This window comes from Cladosporium halotolerans, assembly GCF_011745625.1.
Source record: "Cladosporium halotolerans strain TM138-S3 chromosome Unknown Sca15, whole genome shotgun sequence".
Lineage (NCBI taxonomy): Eukaryota > Fungi > Ascomycota > Dothideomycetes > Cladosporiales > Cladosporiaceae > Cladosporium > Cladosporium halotolerans.
In genome coordinates, this window is record NW_027191466.1 from 26,668 (window position 1) to 36,469 (window position 9,802).

The window sequence follows — 9,802 nt, forward strand, 5'->3', positions numbered from 1 at the left end:
CCGCGCACAGCGACGAGACAAGGTGAACATAATCAGTTTGTCATACATCTTGGGTGGCCCGTTGAGGCGAACTACTGTCTCCGATTGCGTATTGCGGCTAATCAGCCAAGATGCCGGTGGACTGCACATCAGCCCATCATGCCAGACCAGCGTAAGTGCTGCAGAGAACGCCCTCCTTCCAGACACCCCTCAGGTTGAGCGCGTCGTCAATATCCTCCAAAGGGTTACCCTCTACCAGCAAAAGATCTGCCCTCAATCCCTCCTTGATCTGCCCTCTATCGGGGAAATTGAAGCGCTTCGCATTCAAATACGTCGCAGCTCTCAAAGCCTCTGCAGGCGAGAAGCCACAGTGCTTGACAAAGAGGTAGAGCTCGTGGTGCACACTCAGACCCCAGGCGGTGCCGACCGCGGGTCCTGCGGCGTCTGATCCACTGGGAATTCAGGTCAGCTCTGGCCCGATTACCTTCCACGACGACGAAGGATTTCGTAAACACTCACATTACAATGTCGACACCAGCAGCCTTCAGCTGCCGCACGGCCTCATAGGCATACTCCACGCTTGCCCCTCCTTCTTTGGCCATGGCCATGCACGCGCACACCCGGTGCCTCGCCTCTTCTGGCAACAGGTGCTGGACCCTGGGATCGTGGGCGAACTTCTCCTGCGTATCCTTACCCTCTGTCGTAAGAGATCCCAGCGCAGCGAGGGTTGGGTTAAGGTGCGCGCTATTCTTCCTGTAAGCGTCGATGACACTTTGATCAATCGGCTGGTCGCAAAATTGATGCGTCAGCCCATCAACACCAGCCTCTAAGATCTCGAGCGTATCCTTCTTCGTCAGCGCATGAGCGACGGCAATCAGCCCATTCGCGTGGGCTTCCGCAATCAGCGCCTTCTGCAGCTCGATAGAAGGCATGTTGAAGCCGCCTCCCATGAGCCCGCCGCTTTCGTGCATGAGCTTGATGTAATCTACGCCCTCCTCCATTCGATTTGCAAGGTAGCCCTTCGCATCCTCTGGCTTCTCCAGCTTCGGCCAGAGCGCCAGTTCCTCCTTAACATGCGGGTTCGTACTATGCGCCAGCACAACCGGCATCGGCCAGCCCATTTCAACGGTTGCGGCGAAGCTCGTCGTCTTAAGATCCGCGCAATCACCTTGCTCGGCGATCTGCTTGCGCAAGGTGACAATATTCGGGTACTCGTTGTGCATGTCACAGACGGTAGTGACACCGAACCTCAGGCTCTGAGGCAGGGCGGTTGGATTGGCACTGTCGCAGTGCACATGGCAGTCTATCAAGCCTGGCAGGAGTGTATGGCCGGGCTTAGAGATAGTGGGGATGTCCGGAATGGACAGGCTAGGGTCTGAAGAAATTTGTTTAATCTTCCCATCTTCGATGAGGACGGCGCCAGTTCCAAAGATGCTCTGGCCGTCGAAGATGCGGACGTTGGTGAGGAGGAGGAGTTCATATTCATTGACTCTATGTCTGCGCTTTATTCAAGTAGTGATGAATGTGTTGGTGCAATTGACGGAAACTAATTATCCTCTCGCAACCATAATCTTGTGTCAAACGATATCTGAGCAAAGATGGGCGAAGTTTATATGAGGGGTCGGAAATGGGCTAGAAGATGGGCTGCCGGCCTTGAGTCGAGCTGACCTCGTAGCTCCGGGCTGAATGATGACAACGAGCTAAAGGCTGCTCACATTATTGACGCAAGTCAGCTCTAGGCATTCACGAAGCGGTTGTGGGCGTGCACGTCGTAATATCTCCTCGATCCGGTGAGAGCCAGGTGGAGCCGGAATCGGAGGGATTGCAACGGACCCCACTGCGGAGATCCTGTGTTGCGCATGCCGAAAGAAGATCTTGGTATCGCCACCTACGCCTTTCTGGATTTTGATATAGAGAGCCAAATTGTCACTTGTGATCTGAAGCTACGATGTCTTGCTTGTCACTCGATCATGAAGTTTTCCGGGCTTGGAATCACAGTCCCAGTCTCTTTGGAGGCTTATTTCGTTGAGCTTATTTCGGAGATGCTTTTGGAACTCCTGCATAACCGGACCGGCGGTCAACACACCGAGGCGATCATGCCCCACCTTTCATTGACCACATAATATAAGTATCTCGCACGGCCAGACTGTGTAACGAAGTCGACGGTGCCCGGCCGATACATGTGTTGTCGGGGCTAGACCAATTCTTTCAAGGCAACCAGTCTATCCACTTGCAAGACGACGCGGGCATAGAAGCTGAAACGCGGTCTCATCATCAGCGGCTACACTCTTTCAGCATTGGCATAAAGACATATCCGAACAATTGACTGGGTCAAGGTCTGGCAAGCTCGGCGGTAGGACCTATCCACTTCGTTCATCACAATGGCGGTCGACGAGCCCGGGAAGATAGACGTGCACGTCCATTTCCTCCCTCCATCCTACCGACAAGCATGCCTCGAGCATGGCCACGCGAACCCAGATGGAATGCCATACCTCCCTGAGTGGAGCGAGGAAGCGCATTTGCAGCTCATGGAAAAGAACGGCATCCAAAAGTCCATTCTCTCCATCTCAACGCCAGGCACTCATCTTGTCTACAACGACTCGGCACTCGCCGCAAAAGTCACTCGCGAATGCAACTCCTACGCCGCAGATCTGAAGAAGCGCATGCCAGACCGGTTCGGCTACTGGGCCAGCCTTCCCATCCCTGACGTTGAGCTTTGCCTCAAAGAGATCACTCAATCTGCCGACGAAGGCTGTGACGGTTATGTGCTCCTCACGAACGGACATGGCCACTACCTTGGGGACCCCATTCTCGAGCCCATCTTCGCCGAGCTTAACGAACGCAAAGCGACGATCTTCATCCATCCGACAACACCATGCATCAAATGCGACCCGGCTCTCGCAGAGAGGACGCACGCATCCACGGTGCAGCCGACGCAAGCGACGCCACTCGCGGCCAAGTTCCCCAACCCGATGCTAGAGTTTCTCTTCGACACCGCGCGCGTAGTGAGCAACATGTTCCTCAGCGGAACGATAAAGCGCTGCCCTGATCTCAAAATTATCCTTCCGCATCTTGCCGGTGCCAGCCCGCCACTGCTGTCTCGGTGGACGGGGTTCAGCACGCTGGTGCCGGGAGCTTTCGAGCCATGTCCTGAAGCCGAGGCGAAGGAGGCGCTGAACCGCCAATTTTGGTTCGATCTTGCTGGATTTCCGTTCCCTGGGCAGATTATTGGGCTATTGCAGGGAGCCGGAATCAGCCATGAGAGATTGATGTATGGCAGTGATTTTCCTTTCACGAAAGCGGAGGGGGTGGAATACTTGCGCGGTAAAATGGATGAGGGGATGAAGGGAATGTTTCAGGAGGATGAGATCAAGGACATGTATTACCGGAACGCGGAGAGGTTACTTCGGCTTTGAGATGAGGTTTTTCAGGCAGTCATCATTCAGGTATTTCTACGCAAGCCTTCAGTCTTACGAGCAACCGAGCGATCTCAGGGAATTCATACCCTCAAAGCCTTGCCAACTCACGGTCCACGTTCTCCAGCCCTTCTAGTACATCTTGCTTATTGAGCCACAACAGAAAGTCCGGAGAGCCGTACGGGGCATTCCCGTCTTGCTTTGAAGCCGTCGGTGTCCTTCCCAGAGGTTGCAATTGGATCTGTGCATTTCGGCTTCTTACGTGCTCAGTATCCTTAGATGCCCAAGACCTGCCGTATGCAGCCGCTAAGCCTTGCACCTTTTCCGCTCGAGGCCGTCTAGCCTTCTCATATAACCTCATCAGTCGAGGCAATTGTCTTACAGAAGCTTGCCTACCCAGTATTTTCGCGAGTACAGCAGCGTCTTCAATGACCATCGCTGTGCCTTGGCCTGCGAAAGGTGTCATGGCATGGCACGCATCTCCAACCAGCACAACATTGCCCTTGGCGTTGGACCAAGAAGGAAGCCCAAAAATCTCGATAAACCTCCACTTGAAAGCACTCGACGCAATGTCGAGCGCTTTCCGATGAGCGGGAGACTGGTCGCTCCACCGTTGTCGCAACCAGACAAGATCGTAGATACGCTCTGTGGGTTGGCTCGAGTTTGGGTCTTGTTCGAGAGTATACTCGTGGTCGATGAATTGCATGTGGAAGACGCCGTCCGCAGGCGCAGGCGAGGCGAAAATGCTGCGCCCAGGCGCGATTGTCATGGTGTTGTTCGGACCGCTTATTACGTCTCGCAATAGAGCGTCATTCCCCACCGTCTCCAAGGGCAGTGCGACTTGGAAGCACGCCATGCTCCTCATGATGGGTTTATAATCGGGAAACAAAGCCTGACGGACTTTCGATCCCGAGCCGTCTGCGCCGATGATGATATCGCCGAGCGCGCGAGAGCCGTCTGCGAAAATGACAGTGGAGGTACCGGGCTCGATAGCTTGGACGACGCAATTCTCATGGATTTGCACTCCCCTGCTCACAGCGACGTCGCGGAATAGGCTCTTGTAAGCCTGGCGAGAGGCGTAGTACGTAGGACCTTGATGATGCAGTTGGCCAATCGTAGAGCCATTCTGGTCTCGCATGTCAACGCCGACGTTGTCGTGGGCGATCTTTTTGACCGCATCCAGCATTCCCCATTTCATAAGTATGTGGTTGATGTTTGTCTGGAGTTGAATGCCGCTACCGGTCTCTTCAAAGTTAGATGCATCTCGGCGTTCGTAGATACGAACTTGATGGCCTTGAGCCAGTAGACCGATGCCAGTAGCAAGACCGGCGATGCCGGAGCCGACTATGATTATGTCTAGAGGCATGTCTTCGGGAATGGTGAGAACTTTAGAGTCGCTAAGTAGATCTGACGGTCCTGCAAAGGAGAGATCCGACGAGTCGAACGGACAAAACAGTGCGATGATACGTTGTAGCTCCTTTGCTCGGGTGCCGGATGCGAAGATAAATATTGCTTCACCTCCGTCCGTCCTGATTCCAGCCACTCACGGTCTGGGAATACTAGCAAGATTCTGACGAAGTATCAGCAAAGGCAGAAGGCGTACTTACAGTTCTGGCGAATCGCTTGTGAAGGTTTTTCCTAAGCGTCCCATCTTCCGTCGTTCCTTCGCCCTGGCTGCGCAAGACTTAACAAAAGCAGCAAGCCGGAGGAGCAGCTGTAGGAGCTTATTATTGCGGTCCGCTGAGGTAAGGTTATGATGGCGTAAAAGCTTAACGACGCTTGAAGTCCTCACAGATACTGCCAGTGAGCTCCTTCAGCTGCTTCAGCAATCATTGTATACACGGCATACCTAGCCTGAAATAGTTCGCCTTGCGCTGTGCTTCGAAGCATAATTTACCGGAAGACGGCCCCTGAGCTTCCGTAGGAGCGTTATCTGGTCATCAGCCTGGATCACTAAGCTCAATGAAATCAGCGTGTCCAGAGTCGCAGAAGCGGAGTTTCGCGCAAAAAGGAATCGAAGAGTCTGGATACTCAGGTGCTGCATCCTTCTGTCTCACAGGCCAAGCAATTTGATCACCGCTCGTCCAAAATTCAGAGACCCATGTAGTATGCTAGTAGAGGCATTCCCTCTAGGTATTTCTATTCTCTAGAGAGATGACGCAAACATGTATTACTCGATTGTTTTCGAGTGTTGAGACCGAGATTCTTCCTGAGAGTCTAAACGTGATCATCATGTTTAGGTAGAACGCGTCCTCGTCGTCCAAAGCCAACAGCTTTCGGATGCCTATAGTACCACTCGTTGCCGGCATGCGGTGGGCTGGCAAGGCTCGGGCCGCGCCGCGTAGAGCCACCGAGATCTCAGGACTAGGGAGCAGGAAGGCCGAAAAGGCATCTCAACGGCGGTGAGATCCGCCAGTCTTGTGGGTGGGAGGCCTTATCCTACTATCAAGTCAAATGGAATGCGTCCAGGCTCTTGGAAACGGATTTGAGGTTCACTGCGAGTGCCGTCAAGAGCGCTGAGCGACACGTTTGTTCTCTCCCGCAGCCATCCGCCGAAAGGCGCGAGAGTCTTCGTCTACTCTTCGGCATCAATCTACTCAGAGCGGCATTACTTCTGCACAACATTGGCATTGTGCATCTCTTCTTTCCGTGAGATCCATCCAATGGTACAACTGTGATCGACAAGTCTCATAAGGTGCGATGAGTTCGACAAACACGAAGCGAGTAGCACACAAAAAATCCAGGAAAGGTTGCGGTCAGTGTAAAAAGCGCCGCGTCAAATGCGACGAGATCCGCCCGAAATGCTCTGGTTGTGACCGTCTGGATCTCCAATGTGACTTTGGTCACACCAAAGTCAGCGGCAGCCCTCCGTCCACAGCAGGAATCAGCCCTCCAAACCAACCGATTGCTCCTGGGCTCTGGACAACGACCGACATGCAACTTCTACATCATTACATGAATTGCAGCTGTGTCGGACTGGCCGCTGACTCACACCGCGCCAGGGTCTGGGCAACACAAGTGCCCGAGATTGCTTTTCAGAACGCCTACCTGCTCCACCAGCTTCTCGCCGTCGCTGCTTTGCACGTGATGACGGACAGTCAAAGTGAGTCCGGCTTATTGTCAATCGCTGCTCGCCACCGTGAGCTTGCTCTAGAGGGTGTTGCTCCAGTAATGGCAGATTGGACGCCAGGCTCAAGTGTGAGCTTGTTTGCCTTCGCCGGTCTCGCAGCTATCTACAGTTACGCAGAGGTATCTCTACAGGCGAGCCCAAGTGTAAAGGAAGACGTTCTCAGGTCTTTGACTTCATGCCTCCGGCTATCTCAAGGAATCAGCACCATATTGAAAGCCCACAGCGAAGAGATACAAGCCGCTTGGACTTCCGAAATGCTGAAGTTCAATGCAGAGCCCTTAATATCGCAGCTACGAGACTCTGGCCTCAACTTTCGTCAGCTCGACAACCTAGAAGACCTAATAAGGTCTCGTATAGACCGCGCTGATTTCGTCAGCGTATACCTGTTTGCGGCGCGCAGGTGTCTAGACACTATTGCCTTACTCCTCCGCGACGAGGACTTGGAAGACGAAATCTCCTATCTCATCATGTCATGGCCGAACGAGATTGATGAGTTACTGATAGAACAACTTGAGCGAAAGGAGCCTGTTGCAATGGTGATCATTGCACATTTTGCAGTGCTCATGAGCATGCAGTCGAAGTACTGGTGGTTCCGTACTATGCCTGGCCTGATTTTGAGAGAGCTGGAAAGGTGTCTCCCAGTAGAGCTCATTCCGTATCTGACGTGGCCTAAGCAGATGCTAGATAAGACGACAACTCCGGATCCGGAGACTTTCCGACCTACTACATGGGGGTTGAGGACGGAAGAGATAACTGCTGGATGACAGTCAGAAGTATCTGCGTTCTGGTCCGTAAACCCTTACCATGTGCTCTTGCGCCATGCCATTTCGAAACGAAGCAATGGCCATAGCATCCAAATATCTGGATCTTTACTCCCACAGGAGGAGTGAAGCTTCTCCGAGAACGGCCACCCCAGCAAGACCCATCTGGACATCCCAGCTTGGGCAGCTTCTCGTTGCTTTTCCAGTGTGATAAGCTGTTCTAATACGTCGATCTCTTTTCGGCATCCAGGGAATCTTTCCGAGGCTGCGCTCGGGGTATAATGAGTGTTGTTTCGACCATCTGTTCACTCTTTCGATACCGCCTTAGCAGCGAAGTGTGCTCTATTTCATGTGGTCATTTCTCTTGCGCCGATGCATGTACCCCAAGAACGAAACCACGGAAACGGGAAGCGCCAAGATAAGCATCGTTGTGCACTGGATCCTTCATGGAGAAACAATGTTGAGGCATTGGCTCCCTGGCGAGAGGCCTAAGGTGGTTATGGGCAAGAACGGGAACTTCAATTGGGAGTCATAACGTCACTTTGCTCTAGGTACTGCGTGACGGCGGAGAAGAGTAGTTGCAGATGATAATATTGAGAAGAACGAGATGGTTAGAGAGTCGTTTCTTATGACATTCGATGACAGCGGAGGCTCGCCGGTTGAGCAAGCGTGACTATACTCAGTACAAGTTCTCCACAAGTTGCTTCACCTGCTCGTACAGGTCTCCGCTCTCCTTGCCTGTGGCAGTCTTGGTGATGGTGTGGACTTGGTCTTTCCCAACTCCCTTCTCAGACAAAGTCGTCTTCAACCCCAAAGACTCCACAAGGGCGAGTATCGCATCGCCAACAGCGACCGCATCTTTTTTATCATCGCCGGACCTCGCGACACCGGCGAAAGGGGCCATTCTAGCAATCTGCTCAGCATCCTCGCTCGAATTCTGGGCCTTGAGCTTGACCACATGGCCGAGAGTCATGCACGAAGTGATGCCATGCGGGATATGGTAAGGAGACCCAAGGGCGTAGCCTAGGACATGGCTCAAGCCAAGGCCGCCTTTGAGATTCAGCCCAAGGAAGCCCAATGATGCAAAGGACGCAAGCTGCAGACGGGTAATCACGTCTTCGTCTTTGGGATTCTCTTTGTATTTGGGCAGGCATTTGAACAGGTCACCTGCAGCGTTCAGAGCCATCAATCGACATGGCATTTCCGTCGAGGACGGGTAGTACATCAGCTCCATAGCGTGATCCATTGCCCGCAGGCCGGTGCTCATCAGAAGCCACGGCGGTGTCTCGAGCGCGAATTTCGAGTCGTAGATGACTGCTTGCGGTGCCAATTTGGCATTGGCCACGCCGACTTTGAGCCCGCTTTTGTCCGTGTAGCCTGCAATGATGGTGCATTCTGCGGCGCTGAGGGTGGTAGGGATGGTGATGTGGTAGAGGAATTTGCCGGTATGCTCGTTCACTCGGTAGGAGATGGCCTTAGCGGAGTCGATGGGCGAGCCCCCACCAACGGAAATGATTGTGTCGATACTGCCATCCTTTTTCACCAGCTCCGTGGCTTCGTCTAGCTGTTCCACTGGGGCATGTTGCCCAATCTTGCTAAATGTGCCCGCGTGCTTGTTTCCCAAAAGCTCTTCCACTTGTTTGATTAGGGGCGTCTTCGTTGCGAGTGAATTTCCGGTGATGAGAAACGCCTTGCTACTGTCTTTCGGTAGGCACTCGAGAAGGTGCTTCTTGACACTATCAGGCCCATAACATAGGCGTTCGAGGTGGGTGGGTCTCCAAAGCCCTGCGAGAGGGTGTTGCGAGGAATCTGTCATCTTCGATTTGTGTCGGGCTTGCTGGAAGAGTGTGGGTGTGACTGACCGACAGAGACGAGATTGTCGAACGAAACCATCTTGGATCGCGATTCTCCTAGCTGTGGATGTGCAATGGGCGCGGGTTTGGGCGGAAGAGGAATGATGATGTGTAATCCAGGTGTTTGTTGCGCGCAGCTTACCCCGCCTGGGCACCTGCAGAGCAGCTGTCCGAAGACACGCCTTTGGGGCAGCGTTTGGAGGAGACATGCTGCGCGTGGCTCAAAATCAGCTGTATCTCCGTCGATGGTTCCGTTCAATGCATTTCGTTTTAACCCTGGCACTACAATTCTCCTTTAAGTTGACATCAACCCTACGCATTTCCATACGAAGGCGAGGAGTGGAAGCCGAGGCAGAGCTGTCAAGGGTCTGTGTCGTCATCCTCTTTGGGAGTAGAAATTCGTCTCTCTATGGCTGCTCACTGCAGTCGGTCGGGAGTCGCGTCTAACTATCGATCAGGGCATTGTGGGCGATATAAACAGTATAAGTCTCAAGCACAAAATCGAAAAGTTTGATCATGGGACCTCAAAAAGGTGTGCCCGAGAGCGTTGTACGCCATTATGTATATCACGCGCCCTGCTGTCGAACACCAGCATTCAAACCCACTCCTTCGAAGATGCATTTCTCTTACTTGCGAGTACGACCCCGGCAGCTTGGAAGGTTG

General features: G+C 53.2%; 4 protein-coding genes across 4 annotated transcripts; 1 reads left to right on the plus strand and 3 right to left on the minus strand.

Moving 5' to 3' along the window:
* Positions 1-136: 136 nt before the first annotated feature.
* Positions 137-1,840, minus strand: WHR41_05385 (uncharacterized protein; the record flags this gene model as incomplete). Its single annotated transcript, XM_069373990.1, has 3 exons — positions 137-431; positions 499-1,481; positions 1,727-1,840. The coding sequence occupies 3 exons, from the start codon at positions 1,838-1,840 to the stop codon at positions 137-139; spliced, it is 1,392 nt and encodes a 463-aa protein (XP_069229452.1).
* A 520-nt stretch (positions 1,841-2,360) lies between these two features.
* Positions 2,361-3,395, plus strand: WHR41_05386 (uncharacterized protein; the record flags this gene model as incomplete). The annotated part of the gene is made up of 1 exon (XM_069373991.1): positions 2,361-3,395. The coding sequence occupies one exon, from the start codon at positions 2,361-2,363 to the stop codon at positions 3,393-3,395; it is 1,035 nt and encodes a 344-aa protein (XP_069229449.1).
* A 91-nt stretch (positions 3,396-3,486) lies between these two features.
* On the minus strand, positions 3,487-4,761 carry WHR41_05387 (uncharacterized protein; the record flags this gene model as incomplete). The annotated part of the gene is made up of 1 exon (XM_069373992.1): positions 3,487-4,761. The coding sequence occupies one exon, from the start codon at positions 4,759-4,761 to the stop codon at positions 3,487-3,489; it is 1,275 nt and encodes a 424-aa protein (XP_069229450.1).
* A 3,204-nt stretch (positions 4,762-7,965) lies between these two features.
* On the minus strand, positions 7,966-9,348 carry WHR41_05388 (uncharacterized protein; the record flags this gene model as incomplete). The annotated part of the gene is made up of 1 exon (XM_069373993.1): positions 7,966-9,348. The coding sequence occupies one exon, from the start codon at positions 9,346-9,348 to the stop codon at positions 7,966-7,968; it is 1,383 nt and encodes a 460-aa protein (XP_069229447.1).
* Between the last annotated feature and the right edge of the window lie 454 nt (positions 9,349-9,802).